Genomic DNA, 17,793 nt, shown 5'->3' on the forward strand with positions numbered 1-17,793 from the left:
GGGCTCTTAAGGGGTGGTCAAATGAGTGCTCGGGCAGGTGCATAGGAGTTTCCATCGGTGCGACTACGGTGGAGAGTCCAGACCAAGTATCCACCGTGCACATTCCCTCAGAGTATGCCGATTTGGCTATCGCCTTCAGTAAAACGAAGGCGACCCAATTACCACCTCATCGACGAGGAGACTGTGCGATAAACCTCCAGGTGGGCGCTGCCCTTCCTCGTAGTCACGTTTATCCCCTGTCTCAGGAGGAAACAGCGGCTATGGAGACATACGTCACTGAGTCCTTGAGGCAGGGATACATTCGGCCATCTCACTCACCCGTCTCCTCGAGCTTCTTTTTCGTGAAGAAGAAGGAGGGAGGTCTGCGCCCGTGCATTGACTATAGAGGTCTAAATGCCATCACAGTGGGTTTCAGTTACCCACTACCTCTCATCGCCTCGGCGATGGAGTCATTTCACGGGGCGCGCTTCTTCACGAAATTGGATCTCAGGAGCGCATATAATCTGGTGCGTATCCGAGGAGGAGACGAGTGGAAAACGGCATTTAGTACCACATCTGGCCATTATGAGTACCTCGTCATGCCGTATGGGTTAAAGAATGCTCCCGCAGTCTTTCAATCCTTTGTGGATGAGATTCTACGGGACCTGCTCGGTCAGGGTGTAGTGGTGTACATCGATGACATTCTGGTCTACTCCACTACACGCGCCGAGCATGTGTCTCTGGTGCGTAAAGTGCTTGGGCGACTGGTGGAGCATGACCTATACGTCAAGGCTGAGAAATGTGAGTTTTCCAAACCAGCCGTCTCTTTCTTGGGGTATCGCATTTCCTCATCAGGGGTAGTGATGGAATGTGACCGCGTTTCAGCCGTGCGTAATTGGCCGACTCCCACCACGGTGAAGGAGGTGCAGCGGTTTTTGGGATTTGCCAATTACTACCGGAGGTTTATCCGGGGCTTTGGTCAGGTGGCGGCTCCCATTACCTCACTGTTGAAGGGGGGCCCGGTGCGGTTGCAGTGGTCCGCGGAGGCGGACAGGGCCTTTAGTCGTCTGAAGGTTTTGTTCACCGACGCTCCGGTGCTGGCGCACCCGGACCCCTCTTTGCCCTTCATAGTGGAGGTGGACGCGTCCGAGGCTGGGGTAGGAGCCGTGCTGTCCCAGCGCTCGGGCGCCCCCCCAAAGCTCCGCCCCTGCGCCTTCTTCTCTAGGAAGTTGAGTCCGGCGGAGCGTAACTATGATGTGGGGGACAGGGAGCTGTTGGCTGTGGTCAGAGCCCTGAAGGTGTGGAGACATTGGCTTGAGGGGGCACGTCACCCTTTTCTCATCTGGACTGACCACCGCAATCTGGAGTACATCCGGGCGGCGAGGAGACTGAACCCGCGTCAAGCCAGGTGGGCGATGTTCTTTACGAGATTTCGGTTTAACATCTCGTATATCCCAGGTTCCCGGAACACTAAGGCCGACGCACTGTCTCGTCTCCATGACGCCGAGGAACGGTCCACCGATCCCACGCCCATACTTCCAGCCTCCTGCCTGGTGGCACCGGTGGTCTGGGAGGTGGACGCGGACATCGAGCGGGCGTTACGGACGGAGCCTACTCCTCCGCAGTGTCCAGTGGGTCGTAAGTACGTTCCGCTCGATGTTCGCGATCGGCTGATTCGGTGGGCTCACACGCTTCCCTCCTCGGGTCACCCAGGGGTTGAGCGGACAGTGCGTGGTCTTAGTGGGAGATACTGGTGGCCCACCTTGGTGAGGGATGTGAGGCACTATGTCTCCTCCTGTTCGGTGTGCGCTCAGAGTAAGGCTCCCAGGCACCTGCCTAGAGGGAAATTACAACCCCTCCCGGTTCCACAACGACCATGGTCCCACCTGGCGGTGGATTTCTTGACCGATCTCCCGCCGTCTCAGGGCAACACTACGATCCTGGTCGTTGTGGACCGGTTTTCTAAGTCCTGCCGTCTGCTTCCGTTACCCGGTCTTCCTACGGCCCTGCAGACCGCAGAAGCCTTATTCACCCACGTCTTCCGGCACTACGGGGTGCCCGAGGATATCGTCTCAGATCGAGGCCCCCAGTTCACGTCCAGAGTGTGGCGGGCGTTTATGGAGCGACTGGGGGTTTCGGTCAGTCTGACCTCGGGGTTTCACCCCGAAAGTAATGGGCAGGTGGAAAGGGTAAACCAGGAGGTGGGCAGGTTCCTGCGGTCCTACTGCCAGGACCGGCCAGGGGAGTGGGCAAGGTTCGTGCCATGGGCCGAAATGGCTCAGAACTCTTTGCGCCACTCCTCCACCAACATATCACCATTCCAATGTGTGTTGGGTTATCAGCCGGTCCTGGGGCCATGGCATCAGAGCCAGACGGAGGCCCCTGCGGTGGAGGAATGGGTTCAGCGCTCAAGGGAGACCTGGAACGCTGTGCAGGAATCCCTGGAACGAACCAGGGTACGACAAAAAGCGAGCGCTGACCGGCACCGCAGCGAGGCCCCGGTGTTCACCCCAGGGGAGAGAGTCTGGCTCTCGACCCGGAACCTGCCCCTCCGCCTGCCCTGCCGGAAGCTGGGTCCGCGGTTTGTGGGGCCATTTAAAGTCCTGAGGAGAATAAACGAGGTGTGTTACAGATTACAACTTCCTTCTTATTATCGCATTAACCCCTCGTTTCATGTGTCTCTCCTCAGGCCGGTGGTAGCTGGTCCGCTGCAGGAAAATGAGGTACGGGAGGTCCCTCCACCCCCCCTGGACATCGGGGGGCCCCCGGCGTACACAGTCCGGTCCATCTTGGACTCCAGACGCCGGGCGAGGGGCCTGCAGTACCTCGTGGACTGGGAGGGGTACGGCCCGGAGGAGAGGTGCTGGGTACCGGTGGAGGACATACTGGACCCAGCGCTCATCCGGGAGTTCCACAGCCTCCATCCGGATCGCCCTGCGCCTCGCCCTCCGGGGCGTCCTCGAGGCCGGCGTCGGCGCGCTGCGGGAGCCGCGCGTCAGGGGGGGAGTACTGTCACGACAGTGACGGATGGTGGCGCCCCTCCTCGGCCGGGCGGAGCTCGGCGGTCGTCGTCGCCGGCCTACTAGCTACCATCGATCCCTTTTTGTTTCACTTTCGTTTGGTTAGGTCTAGGTAGGCACACACCTGTTTTGGGTTAGTCATTAGTAAGGGGGGGTTATTTAGGTTAGCGTAGGATGTATGTGGTTGTACGTGATTGTGTTGCTTGTCCGGGTTTTGTGTGTTCGTAAGAACGTGTATTGAGTTTTTCCTTCTGCCAGTGGTTTCTTTTATTTTGTGTACACCACCGCAGAATCGTTCAGGGCTGCGCCCCTATACCTTGTCGACCACGTACAGTGCTTCAAATAAAGAAGTGTGGTCACGAACTCTCTCTGTCTCCTGCGCCTGACTCTACCTCTCCTGTTGTTCCTCGAGCCAGCCCGTGACAGGTGTCTGTGAGTATAACAGAACTCATTTGGCAGGCAAAACCCTGAGACATTTTCTGACAGGAAGTGGATACCTGATGTGTTGTATTACCTTTAAACCTATCCCATTGAAAAACACAGGGGCTGAGGAATATTTTGGCACTTCCTATTGCTTCCACTAAATGTCACCAGCCTTTACAAAGTGTTTTGAGTCTTCTGGAGGGAGATCTGACCGAACAAGAGCCATGGAACGATGATGGCCCATTAGACACCTGGCACGCGAGTTCATGTTGGGTACCCTCGTTCCAATACGTTATAAAAGAGTATGCATTCGTCCACCTTGAATATTATTCATGTTCTGGTTAAAAAAGGCCCTAATGATTTATGCTATACAACGTTTGACATGTTTGAACGAACGGAAATATATTTTTTCCCCTCGTTCATGACGAGAAGTCCGGCTGGCTTAGATCATGTGCTAACAAGACGGAGATTTTTGGACATAAATGATGAGCTTTTTTGAACAAAACTACATTCGTTATGGACCTGTGATACCTGGAAGTGACATCTGATGAAGAGAATCAAAGGTAATGGATTATTTACATAGTATTTTCGATTTTAGATCTCCCCAACATGACGTCTAGTCTGTATCGCAACGCGTATTTTTCTGGGCGCAGTGCTCAGATTATTGCAAAGTGTGATTTCCCAGTAAGGTTATTTTTAAATCTGGCAAGTTGATTGCGTTCAAGAGATGTAAATCTATAATTCTTTAAATGACAATATAATATTTTACCAATGTTTTCTAATTTTAATTATTTAATTTGTGACGCTGACTTGACTGCCGGTTATTGGAGGGAAACGATTTCCTCAACATCAATGCCATAGTAAAACGCTGTTTTTGGATATAAATATGAACTTGATAGAACTAAAAATGCATGCATTGTCTAACATAATGTCCTAGGAGTGTCATCTGATGGAGATTGTAAAAGGTTAGTGCATCATTTTAGCTGGTTTTATGGTTTTGGTGACCCTGTCTTTGAATTGACAAAACATTACACACAACTCTTGTAAATGTACTGTCCTAACATACTCTAAATTTATGCTTTCGCCGTAAAACCTTTTTGAAATCGTAAAACGTGGTTAGATTAAGGAGATGTTTATCTTTCAAAGGGTGTAAAATAGTTGTATGTTTGAAAAATTTGAATTTTGACATTTATTTGGATTCAAATTTGCCGCTCTTGAAATGCACCTGCTGTTGATGGAGTGCACCACGGGGGGGACGCTAGCGTCCCACCTAGCCCATAGACGTTAAGTTCCTTGGCGTACACATCACGGACAAACTGAATTGGTCCACCCACACAGACAGCGTGGTGGAAAAGGCACAACAGCGTCTCTTCAATGTCAGGAGGCTGAATAAATTTGGCTTGTCACCAAAAACACTCACAAACTTTTACAGATGCACAATCGAGAGCATCCTGTCGGGCTGTATCACCCGCCCACAACCGTATGGCCCTTCAGAGGGTAATAAGGTCTGCACAACGCATCACCGGGGGCAAACTCCCTGCCCTCCAGGACACCTACACCACCCGATGTCACAGGAAGGCCAAAAAGATCATCAAGGACAACAACCACCCGAGCCACTGCCTGTTCACCCCGCTATCATCCAGAAGGTGAGGTCAGTACAGGTGCATTAAAGCTGGGACCGAGAGACTGAAAAACAGCTTCTATCTCAAGGCCATCAGACTGTTAAACAGCCATCACTAACATTGAGTGGCTTCTGCCAACAAACAGACTCTATCTCTAGCCACTTTAATAATTAATAATTGGATGTAATAAATGTATCACTAGTCACTTAAACAATGCCACTATAAATAGTGTTTACATACCCTACATTACTCATCTCATATGTATATACTGTACTCTATACCATCTACTGCATCTTGCCTATGCCATTCGGCCATCGCTCATCCATCTATTTATACGTACATATACTTAATCATTCCTTTACACTTCTGTGTATAAAGTAGTTGTTGTGAAATTGTTAGATTACTTGTTAGATATTACTGCTCGGTCAGAACTAGAAGCACAAGCATTTCGCTACACTCGCCTTAACATCTGCTAACCATGCGTATGCGACCAATAAAATTTGATTTGTTTTGAAGTGATTCCCAAACCTTCCATAACAAAACCATCACCTACAGAGAGATGAAGCTGGAGAGGAGTCCTATAAGCAAGCTGGTCCTGGGGCTCTCTTCACAAACACAAACAGACCCCACATAGCCCCAGGACAGCAACACAATTACACCCAACCAAATCATGAGAAAACAAAAAGATAATTACTTGACACATTGAAAAGAATTAACAAAAAAACTGAGCAAACAAGAATGCTATTTTGCCGTAAACAGAGAGTACACAGTGAAAGAATACTTGACCACTGTGGCAGACTCAAAATTATGGAAAGCTTTGACTATGTACAGACTCAGTGAGCATAGCTTTGCTATTGAGAAAGGCCACCAAAGGCAGACCTGGCTCTCAAGAGAAGACAGGCTATGTGCACACTGCCCACGAAACTGAGCTGCACTTGCTAACCTCCTGCCAAATGTATGACCATATAAGAGACACATATTTCCCTCAGATTACACAGACCCACAAAGAATTTCAAAACAAACCCAATTTTGATAAACTCCCATATCTATAGGGTGAAATAACGCAGTGTACAATCACAGCAGCAATATTTGTGACCTGTTGGCACAAGAAAAGGGCAACCGGTGAAGATCCAACACCATTGTAAATACAACCCATGTTTATGTTTAATTATTTTCTCTTTTGTACTATAACTACTTGCACATCATTACAACACCGTATATAGACATAATATGACATTTGAAATATTTTTTTATCTTTTGTGAGTGTAATATTTACTGTTCACTTTTTATTGTTTATTTCACTTTTGTTTATCCATTTCACTTGCTTTGGCAATGTAAACATATGTTTCCCATGACAATGTAGCTCCTTGTATTGAATTAAGGAGAGGTGTATCTATAAAATGGTGTAAAATAGTCATATGTTTGAGAAATTGAAGTTATAGCATTTATGAGGTTTTGCATTTAGCGTGACGCGATTCCACTGGCTGTTGATTAGGGTGGGACGCAAGCGTCCCACTGGCCCAGAGAGGTTAAACAGAGAGACAGAAAGAGAGAGAGAGAGCGAGCGAGAGAGAGGAATGTTTGTCACAGGAGAAGAGTTCTATTAAACCATTAAACCATTAAGGCCTCCTTCCTTCTTCTCCCTCCTCCCACCCTAAACTAGCCAGAGCCGTCTGTGGCTGAAAACTAGGTCAGTCTCCTGTCCTTGTGTATCGGTTCACTGACTGACTTCCTGGCGCCCTGTTTAGACAAAGGCAGCGTTTTCTCTTTCACTGCTTCTTTAATAGCACACATTCGTTGACCGGTCATGCTGGACTTCCAAAACGACATGTCTTACTGTGGGACATTAGACATCTCCAAAAGCATTGGAGAGGAATATTCGAGATGAGGGACTTCTCTTCAAAATCAGCTGAGAAGGAGGTAATGACATGCAAGCAATCGGGGAAAGACTAATTGAGAAAGATTTCAGTCTGAGTTCCTAAAATGAAATCTGTCTTATCCCGTTTCGTGACATCATCAGCGTCTCCTCCGACACTTGACCTGTCAGAGTGTCGGAGGTCTGTCAAGTGTATCGCCTTTGACCTCTCTGTGTCTTGCTGTGTGTTTGACAGCATTGTTTATTCAGTAAAAAGACAGTTAACCTCTTGACGGTCGCCTAGGATAGGGGGCGCCACAGCGCATTTTGAAAAGAATTTGTGCCCATTTTAGACGGTCTACTACTCAAACTCAGAAGCTAGGATATGCATATAATTAATACTTGTGGATAGAAAACACCGTAAAGTTTCTAAAACTGTTTGAATGGTGTCTGTGAGTATAACAGAACTCATATGGCAGTCAAAACCCCGAGACAGATCGAAACAGGAAGTGGAATTCTGAATTGCGGACTCAACTTCATCACGTTGCCTATTAATCACACCTTGAGCTATGGTTCATTGAGCACTTCCTATTGCTTCCACTAGATGTCCCCAGTCTTTACAAAGTGATTTGAGTCTCCTACTGTGAAAACTGACAGAATGACACGCTGTGGAACGTGGTCACACGGAGAGGGCCATCACCATTATGACGCCGGCGCTCCTGGCTACCCTCCCCTTTCGAAACGTTTATAAAGACAATGCAATCGTCCCCCTTGAATCTTATTGGAGCTGTGGTTGAAAAAGGCCCTAAAGATTTATGTTATACAACGTTTGACATGTTTGAACGGGACCTAAATAAGAAAAAAATGCATTTTGTTGAAAGAGTAGCCCCGCGCACGTCGGAACTTTTGGTGCAGCCTTCAGAACGAGCTAACAACAACAAGCTAATGGAACATAAAGGATGAACTTTTTCGAACGAAAATACATTTGTTGTGGACCTGGGATTCCTGGAAGTGCCTAAGGATGAAGATAATCAAAGGTAAGGGATTATTGACAATAGTATACAAGACTAGATTTGATATGCGATTGTTCCAAGATGGCGCTGACCTGTATTGCTAGCCTATTGTTCTGAGTATCGCATCCCCTTTTATCGCAAAGTGTGATTACCCAGTAAAGTTATTTTTAAATCTGGCATTACAGGTGCTTCCAAGAGATATTCATCTATAAATCTTAGAATGACAATATTACATTTTAAAAATGTTTTCGAATAGTAATTTAGTCAATTGTAGTGCTGTTTCATCGGATGCATTTGAGAGGAAAATAGTTAGTCAACGTTACGCACCGATGTAAAAGGCTGTTTTTATATATAAATACGAACTTTATCGAACAAAAGAATGCATGTATTGTGTAACATGAAGTGCTAGGTGTGTCATCTGATGAAGATTGTCAAAGGTTAGTGCTGCATTTAGCTGTTTTTTGGTTATTTGTGATGCATGTGGTTGGTCGGAAAATGGCTATGTGGCTACTTTTATGATATACTCCTCTAACATAATCTAATGTTTTGCTTTTGCTGTAAAGCCTTTTTGAAATCGGACAACGTGGTTAGATTCAGGAGAGGTGTATCTATAAAACGATATAATTTGAAAAAAAAAATTAAAACAAAAAATTATTACATTTTGTTATGCTAATGGCGATAGGATTTTTCGCTGGATGTTCAGGGGTTAATAGGCTGGATATTGACGTGTAGGAATCAGACAATAGACACGGCACGCTGCCTGTCTCCAGTCTCAAAGATATCCCTCTCTGTTTCACACGTTGTTGTTGTGGTCGCCTTCAAATGAAGAGATCATGGGTCAGTGAATCTCCATTTACAGTGCTTCTTAGTCCAGGACTAGGCATAATGTGTTCAGGAAACTGCCCCCAACTCTCTTCCAATCCTATCTGAGGTTGTAGTATCTGGCTGGTATCTTGTAACCTTCATGAAGACATGTGTCGCTTGTTGTTCCCCAGGCATTAGTCAACATAGGACCTCCGCAAGATAATGCACTACTGCGCAAATAGCAGACTCCAAATTACAGTGTAATTCAGTATTTCCTAATCAGATATGATATCATTGTGGAAGGTTGGCGGTATAGGCTATTTGCAGGGTGAATTTATCACTAGGTCACCATTAGGCTACAGGGTCTAAATCTCCTTGAAGTGTTGATTGTTTCTCTGTGATTCTCCAACTATTAACATATGAAAGGGCCCATTAGGGAGGAGCATGTTACTATCTTCAGATTAGCAATGGTCATTTTGGCCCGTGATGTTGTTGACTGGTTTGCTAAACAGCTCTCCCTTTTCTCTCTCTCCCTCTATAGCTTTCTAACCTCATTCTCCCCTGACTCTCTATGTCTCCCTCTCTCCACCCATCCTCTCTCCCCCTCTCAATCTCACGTTCGTGTGTATAGACGAACCAAGGCGCAGCGTGAGTAGCGTTCCACATCTTTATTATAAAGTGAAACTTAGCAAAATAGAAAACAAACAATAAATGAATAAATGAACCGTGACTACAGCGATGCTACGTGCACTAACTCAAAACACAAACAATATCCCATAACCCACAGCTGGAAAAAATGCTACTTAAGTCTGATCCCCAATTAGAGACAACGATAACCAGCTGCCTCTAATTGGGAATCATACAAATCACTAACATAGAAAATCAAACCTAGAACCCCACATAGAAATAAACAAACTAGATCAACCCCCCAGTCACGCTCTGACCTACTCTACCATAGAAAATAAGAGCTCTCTATGGTCAGGACGTGACACTGTCTCGCTTTCTCCCCCTCCCCTCCTCTCTGTTTGTCGCTCCCCTCCCCCCCTCTCTAAACAGTGTTCTGTCATTTAGCAATCAATGCGCTAGCAATCAAATGCAAACATCACAAAGCTAAGATTCACAAATTCTAATAAAAATGCATAAATTACCACCAGACACACAATGGCACACAGTCAATCCCTCATTCCCCCTCTTTCATCCTTTCTCGTTCTCTCTCTCTCCATTTCTCTCTCTCTCTCCCTCTAGCTCCCTTCTTCTAGTGAATCCCCATTCACTTCCCAAGGACACCATTCCATTCCCTCCACCATCCTGCCTTTTCCATCCCTTTCCATTGTTCTTTCACAATATTCAGCCTTAAGTAAGATACCCTCCCATCACCCTGCGAATTGGAATTCAATATGCTGTATTGGCATGACAATGAAATACCAATAGACTGTCTATAGTCCCTCTCCCTTTGCCCCTCTCGATCTCCCAAATGAACTTGAAAGTGATGGATCAATGTTGACAAAGCAACGCAATACAAAATAATTACGGAATATAAAAGGAATTAGTGTCAAATGGATGCTTTACAATTCCTCTTTCTCCCTCTCTCCCACTTTTGTTCTCCCCCTATATCCCCCTCTCCATCACTCCACCTCCCTGAATGTGGGTGTTGTTCTTCTGTGAGAGAATGAACAGGTTGGTGTGTGTGAGTCAGAAAGGATTAAAACAGTACAACATAGGCAGGAGAAGCAGCACTCTGCTCCATCTGAGCGTTGCCTGGCTTTCTGTTATCTATGTTTAGAAACAGAACTCTGGATTCTTTATCCTCACTCTCCCTCTCACAAAGACACTGCTGTCTTTCAGTGGAAAAATAAGACTTGGATGGCGATGTGACTTGGAGCTGTGCAACAGGCACAATACACAGCACAGTGAAAAATGGCTATGAAAAGAAAGAGAGGAAAAAGTAACTTCAAGATTACTTAAATAAAGAACTGTTACCTGGATGGAGTGGGAGTGGGCCAAAAGGGTCAGGCCCCAATGTGTCTGTGCGTCTGTCTCTCTCTCTCTCTCTCTCTCTCTCTCTCTCTCTCTCGTAACAATTATATTTTTTTACATTTTGTCAGGAAATGCAGCTCTGTCTCAGGTTCTGCTGTTGTGGAGAGGTTGCACAGCCTTTCCTCTACAGGGAGCCAGGTTTTCCTGTGAGCCTCTCTCTCTCTCTCTGTGTGTTTCTTTCTCTCTCTCTTTTTTCACTTTTTCTTCAGCAGTATTGTAACGACTTCCGCCGAAGTTGGTGCCTCTCCTAGTTCGGGCGGAGTTCGGCGGTCGAATTCACCGGCTTTCTAGCCTCCACGGATCTACATTTCTTTTTCCATTTGTTTAGTCTGTATTGTTCACACCTGGTTCCCATTACGTTTTAATTATTTCCCTATTTAACCCCCTGGAGCCATTATGGTTTTGTGCTTGTTTATTGTTGTCAGTTGTCTCGTTTATGTGATTCTGGATTTTCATTCTCCTTGTTGGAAGATTGATTTTGAGTAAAGTTACTATTATTACTCATCTCTGTGTCCTGCGCCTGACTCCGCCTTACCCACATCACCTAGACCCTCACAAGTATCTCGATCACACCACTTAGTCTATAAAAACGGCATTATCTTATGAGTTGAGATAGGAGGGGTCAGGTCAGAAAAACAATTAGGGCCTGCTATTCTGAATTTCAGCCATACAGGTTTATCCCCCGTGACTGTGGAGCATTAACAGATGAAGCATATTCATTAAATGAACACCTTAACACCTAAAGCTTAACAGCAGCCATTACAATAGGACATGGTGCTACTAGACTGGTTAAAGGATTTACTGTAATTAATGAATGTGTGGGGGTACAGTACACTGCTTGTCTCTCGCTCTCTCTCCTTCTCTCCCTCCCCCTTTCTCCCTCTCACTGCCTCCCTCTCTCACCATGGCCAGTATCTCTCATGTCTCCTCTCCTCAAAAGCACATGCAGCAGCCCCCTTAATGGTTAGATGTTAGATCACGCACTGCTTTAGAAGACAAAACCAACGGCAACTGTTCCTCTTCTGCTCAGAAACTGGCATCAAGAGACAACATTAAAAAGGCAAAAGTGAAGAAAGCAAATTTAACAAAATAACATGATGCAGGCAGAAAAAAGTCCTTGTTTACTGAGACAAACAGATCCCAGAAGGAGAACCATCAACACAACGCTTCCACTTCCCTCTCCCCTTCTCTCCCATCCCCCACCCTCTCTTGCCCGGCCAGCTGTCTATACACCTGCTCTCTCTCTTTCTGTTTCTCTCCGTCATTCTAACTCTCTCTATTTCCCCTTCTCTTTCCCTCCCTCCTCCCTCCCTCCCTCCCTCCCTCCCTCCCTCCCTCCCTCCCTCCCTCCCTCCCTCCCTCCCTCCCTCCCTCCCTCCCTCTTCCATTCTTTCTCTCTCTCTCTCCCTTCTCTCTCTCCTTCCTTATCTCCCTCACTAGTGATCATCTTCTACGTATCTCTCCTCTGCTCTTCTAGTGCCATATCTCCTTATATGGAACCAGAAGACTGGTGTGCGCGACTGGTGGGGGGACCGTGTGTGTGTGCAAATTATCCTAATTGCACAAGGGCTATCCAGCCTGTCACTATTTCACTCCCCATTATCCTCCCATCTATGTGGCTTACCCTCTCTCTCCAAATCCAAGTTCTACCCCCAATGAGCTGTCATAATATGCCTAAACATGGGATAGAAATAAAAAAGTAAGAGCAGCACTAAAACCCAGTAATTTCCCATACCAACCCCCGTCCTCATACCCCCATATCTGATCAGCTCAATCCAGCTCTGTCATTAAATCTCTGTCATCAAATCTCCCCACTACCCCTACTCCCCTACTCCGATCCCATCCATCCACAGCCTCAGTTTATTTAAACCTCCATCCTTCCCTCCCCCCTTCCCTCCCTCCCTGTCCCCAACCGTAGCACATTTCTAATGCTAATTAGTTAAACCTCTCTCTGCCACTCTATCCCCTTCCATCCATCCGCTAAAGCTAGTTATTCAAATCTCTCTCTCTCTCTCTCTCTCTCTCTCTCTCTCTCTCTCTCTCTCTCTCTCTCTCTCTCTCCTCTCTCTCTCTCTCTCTCTCTCTCTCTCTCTCTCTCTCTCTCTCTCTCTCTCTCTCTCTCTCTCTCTCTCTCTCTCTCTCTCTCCGCCCGCTGCTACCCACTCTTCCTACAACCCAGGCATTGGTTTAAAGGTGCTTCCCTGAAGGGCTCAGCCTGAGCTACACTGTTATTTCCACGCCCAGGATAAACCTCTCTTTATATACACTACTCACTCCTGTTATTTTTCTGCTCTCCTTTTCTTTTCTCCTTCTCTGTATCTATTGCTCTCTTCTACTTCTGCATATTAACCCATATGAAATTCCAGGTTGTTGTTTTTTTTACAGCACAATGTTACACAAGTGTGTAGCTAACTTATTGAGAACATTGGTCTTACTAACAAAACATTCTACGCTTCCGAAATATGTATTCTATCGTTGGTATGTTGAAGAACTAAGAGAGATAAGAGTATACAAAATATAAATACATCCAGAGATAGAGATTTAAGTGTCTGGGACTAATGGACTAGCTAACATGTACTGTATAGGAATGTCTCTTCGTCTTTCTCTCTCCCTCTCGCTCCCCCTCCATCCCTCTCTTTCTTGCTCTCTCTCACTCTCTCTCTCTCTCTGGGTCATCATCCTCCCGGTTAAGTGGACTCTGACCAGTGTGAGTGACTGGGTGATGCCGACACACACAAACACACTGGTGGCACCTTAATTGGGGAAGACGGGATCATAGTAATGGCTCCAACGGAATAAATTGAATAGTTTCAAACACATCATTCACTCCATTCCAGACATTATTATGAACCATACTCCCCTCACCAGCTTCCTGTGACACACACAGAGACACACATACAGTTCTAAGGTCACTGTGTGTTTTCCTGGCCGGAACAGGTGTCATGCAGACAGCGTACCGGAGTGCAGGCGTGGGAAAGGTGAAATCACTGTAAACATTTTCTCTTTCTCTCTTCTCTTATTTCATCTTATTTCTGTCAGTGTGGATCTAGCTGCTCTATTCTCTTGCTCCATCTCTTTCCCTCTTTCTTTCCCTCCCTCGCTTCTCGGTCTCTCTCATTCAGCGTGTGTGATATCTTTCTCCATTAGTTAGTTTATCCTGAGGATATAACGCCACCTACACACATTGAGCACGGGGCAGCCGGATCACACAACACAGAACAGAAATACCGGCAGAGTTGCAGCTAGCTCAGAACACAACAACTACTTCACTCAGCATCAATACTTGTTACAGTTACATAAATGGCAGTTTATATCCATCCATCGCCGCCCCACACAAACACACACATCACAACAGCTCCACAATGTGAAAGCAAACATGGTTAAACAGGTTATTCTTTTAAAAATTCTTCAAGCTCTGTCAAGTTGATTGTTGATCATTGCTAGACAGCCATTTTCAAGCATTGCCATAGATTTCTAAGCCGATTTATGCCAAAACTGTAACTAGGCCACTCAGGAACATTCAATGTCATCTTTGTAAGTAAGTCCAGTGTATAATTGGCCTTGTGTTTTAGGTTATTGTCCTCCTGAAAGGTGAATGTTTCTCCCAGTTTGTTTTGGAAAGCAGACTGAACCAGGTTTTCCTCTAGGACTTTGCCTGTGCTGAACTCTATTCCTTTTCTTTTAATCCTAAAACTCCCTAGTCCTTGCCGATTAATATTTTTATTCTGTACAGGCTTCCTTCTTTTCACTAATTTAGGTTAGTGTTGTGGAGTAACGACAATGTTGTTGATCCATCCTCAGTTTTCTCCTATCACTGCCATTTAACTCTGTAACTGGTTTAAAATCACCATTGGCCTCGTGGTGAAATCCCTTAGCGGTTTCCTTCCTCGCCGCCAACTGAGTTAAGAAGGACACCTGCATCTTTGTAGAGACTGGGTGTATTGATACACCATCCAAAGTGTAACTAACAATTTCACCATGCTCAAAGGGATATTCAATGTCTGTTTTTTTACCCTTCTTTGCAAGATACTAGAAAAACTCCATGGTCGTTGTCGTTGAATCTGTGTTTGCAATTCACTGCTCGACTGAGAGACCTTACAGATAATTGTATGTGTGGTGTACAGAGATGAATAGTCATTCAAAAATCATGTTAAACACCATTATTGCACACAGAGTTAGTCCATGCCACTTATTATCTGAATAGTTAGGCACATTTTTACTCCTGAAGCTATTTAGGCTTGCCATAAAGGATTTGAATACTTATTTACGCATGACATTTCAGCTTTACATTTTTTTATTAATTTGTAAACAAAAATCTAAAAGCATAATTCCACTTTGACATTATGGGGTATTTTGGGTAGATCAGTGACACAAAATAGAATTGTAATAAAGGTTATATTCAGGCTGTGACACAGCAAAATGTGGGAAAAGTCAAGGGGTGTAAATACTTTTTGAAGGCACTGTATCTATAACAGAGCTTGTGGCAACTACCACCTAAATACAGCCAACCATCAAGTGATCCCTCTCAGTCCAGCTGTGTGATGGGAACATGCCCCACATTTTTTAGCAATTGGAGCCAAAATATCTGCTTAAAAACAACTCTAATTATATACCATAGATAGGAAAAAGTTGTTTATCTTTTACCTAAATAAAGATAATGGTTGATATCAGTGATGCAAAATATGTATCAAACACAATACAAGCAGTCTCCTCAGAATGCGCACACACACACACACACACACACACACACACACACACACACACACACACACACACACACACACACACACACACACACACACACACACACACACACACACACACACACACACACACACACACACACACACTGCTGGGTGTAGGTAGCATAGTCAGTGCACTCACCTTGGTACTCCTGTCCGGCGGTGTAGGCAGTGGGGTTCCCAGCGATCTGTAGGGTGAGGAGCACCTCTCCCCCTCCCTCGGCCACCCCAGACCCCTCCAGCTCCCCATGGTGGGTACACAGGAAGAAGAAGGGGTTGAAGCGGGGGTAGAAGCCTGCTGCTGGGGGGCTCCCCAAATCCACACCGGTCCCTAACACCAGGGCCAGCAGGGCACAGCTGAGGGCACCCCAGACAGAGGCCCATGCCATCGCCCTGAAAAACGACGGAACGAGGGAGAGAGGGATGAAGAAGAGGAGTGAGAGGGGTGGTGTGTGGAGAAAGGTAGTCACAGGTAGAGTTCCAGTAAGATGGCTTGAGGGCTGGAGTCCACACTTGGTCGATTTGGATAGAGAAAGTCTGGTTCTGGGTTCTGAAAACAGTGTGTGTAAATATGTGTGTGTGGTTGGTTATAAGCAGACTGTACTGTAGCACTCCGTTTCTCTCCTCTGTTCCGCCTTTTCTCTTTCTCTCTCTTCTCTCTTCCTTCCACTCTGTGGGAGTTCAGAGCTAGTCTTTGCTGTCCTGTTCCGCGGTTTAAATACCTCCCCTTCACCCACCCCTCCCTCCCTCTCTCTTTCAGACCCAGGCGTGCTGTACACTCTGTGAGCCGGCCTCCCTCCCTATCTCTCTCTCATCCAGCTCTCTCCTCCCTCTTTTTCTGTCACTCATTCTATCACTCTGTTTCTCTCTCTCCATCTCACTCTCTCTCTATCCCCAGCTCCCTCTAGCCCACTGTATCACTCCACCCAGGACCCTTCCATCCCTCTCTCTCCAGAGACCTTAGCTGTCTTATCTCTCTGCATCTGTTCGTTTCTTTATCCCCACCATAGGCATAGAGAGAGAGATCCTAGCTTATTCACACTTTCCTTTGTCTTTTTCCCCATCCACCACCCAGCCTGTCTCCTCCTCTTCTCCTCCTCTACCACCTAGTATCACACCTCCCTCCCCTCCTTTTTCTCTTCCCTCTCTCTCTCAGCTCTCCATCTCACTTAGTCCCCCTCCCCTCTGCCTGTCTCCATACTAACCCCTTCTCTCTATATATGTCTCCTTGTCTCTGTCTCCTCAGCTCTGTATTTTTACCCAATTCTAAGTATTTTGTTTTTCCACCTCCTCTTGTCTCGTTGCTTTTTTATGGGGTTTCCTTCAGAATCTCCTTTTCCATCCGATTCTCCAACTTTCTCTTTCTTCACTGTCAGAGCCCAGCCTGCTTCTGCTTTCTCCCTGCTTCCCCCCCTCTCTCTCTCTCTCTCTCTTTCTCTCCCTTTCTTTCTTTCTTTCTTTCTTTCTTTCTTTCTTTCTTTCTTTCTTTCTCTCTTTCCCTCTTTCCCTCTTTCCCTCTTTCCCTCTTTCCCTCTTTCACTCGCCCTCCCTCCCCCTGTTCTCTGGTCTAAATTAACTCCCCACTATAGAGCAGAGTAGACACCAATGCCGATAATTCTGTTTTCACCCCGTATGTCTCTATAGCCCGGCTTCCAAATCATAGCTTAGTCTCTCCCTCCCTCTCTCTCCCTCTTTCTGTATACTATCGCTCTCTTTTTCACTCTCTCTCTTCCTGGAATAAACAAAAACAGCATGGAGCTACTCCTCCTACCTCTTGTCCACACACTCTCTCCATCTGTTTCTCTCTCTCTCTCTCCATTCTACAACAAGTACAGCTTCAATGACTTACAAAAACAATGCATCTTTCTCCAGAGCAGACACAGTGCATTATACATACACATACCGCTTTACATCTCTAACACAACTCAAAACTAAATAAACAACATTAAAGCAGACTAAACAAATAATCATTTTCAAAAGCGGTCTCTAGACCTCCGACGCTGGTGAGTGGTGAGCCACTGCTCTGCACTGATCTGTCTCTCTCTACTCAGCCGTGTGTGTGTGTGTGTGTGTGTGTGTGTGTGTGTGTGTCTGCAATGTCTCTCTCCTCAGCCATCCGCCGTATGTTTGTGGGTTTGTGGTTAAACTCCGGTACAGACATAAGCAGCAGCCTAGCATGCTGAGCAAGCTCCAATATACACACACACACACACACACACACACACACACACACACACACACACACACACACACACACACACACACACACACACACACACACACACACACACACACACA

General features: G+C 46.1%; 1 protein-coding gene across 1 annotated transcript in view; it reads right to left on the reverse strand.

Annotated features, from left to right (window-relative positions):
* Nucleotides 1-17,416, reverse strand: part of LOC106573022 (reelin) — a 318,880-nt gene extending 301,464 nt beyond the window's left edge. The window contains 1 exon segment of the mRNA XM_082962453.1: nucleotides 15,638-17,416. Coding sequence (XP_082818579.1) covers nucleotides 15,638-15,884 — 247 coding nt within the window. The 5' untranslated portion in view covers nucleotides 15,885-17,416.
* Between the last annotated feature and the right edge of the window lie 377 nt (nucleotides 17,417-17,793).

Source organism: Salmo salar, chromosome 16, assembly GCF_965601325.2.
Source record: "Salmo salar chromosome 16, fSalSal1, whole genome shotgun sequence".
Lineage (NCBI taxonomy): Eukaryota > Metazoa > Chordata > Actinopteri > Salmoniformes > Salmonidae > Salmo > Salmo salar.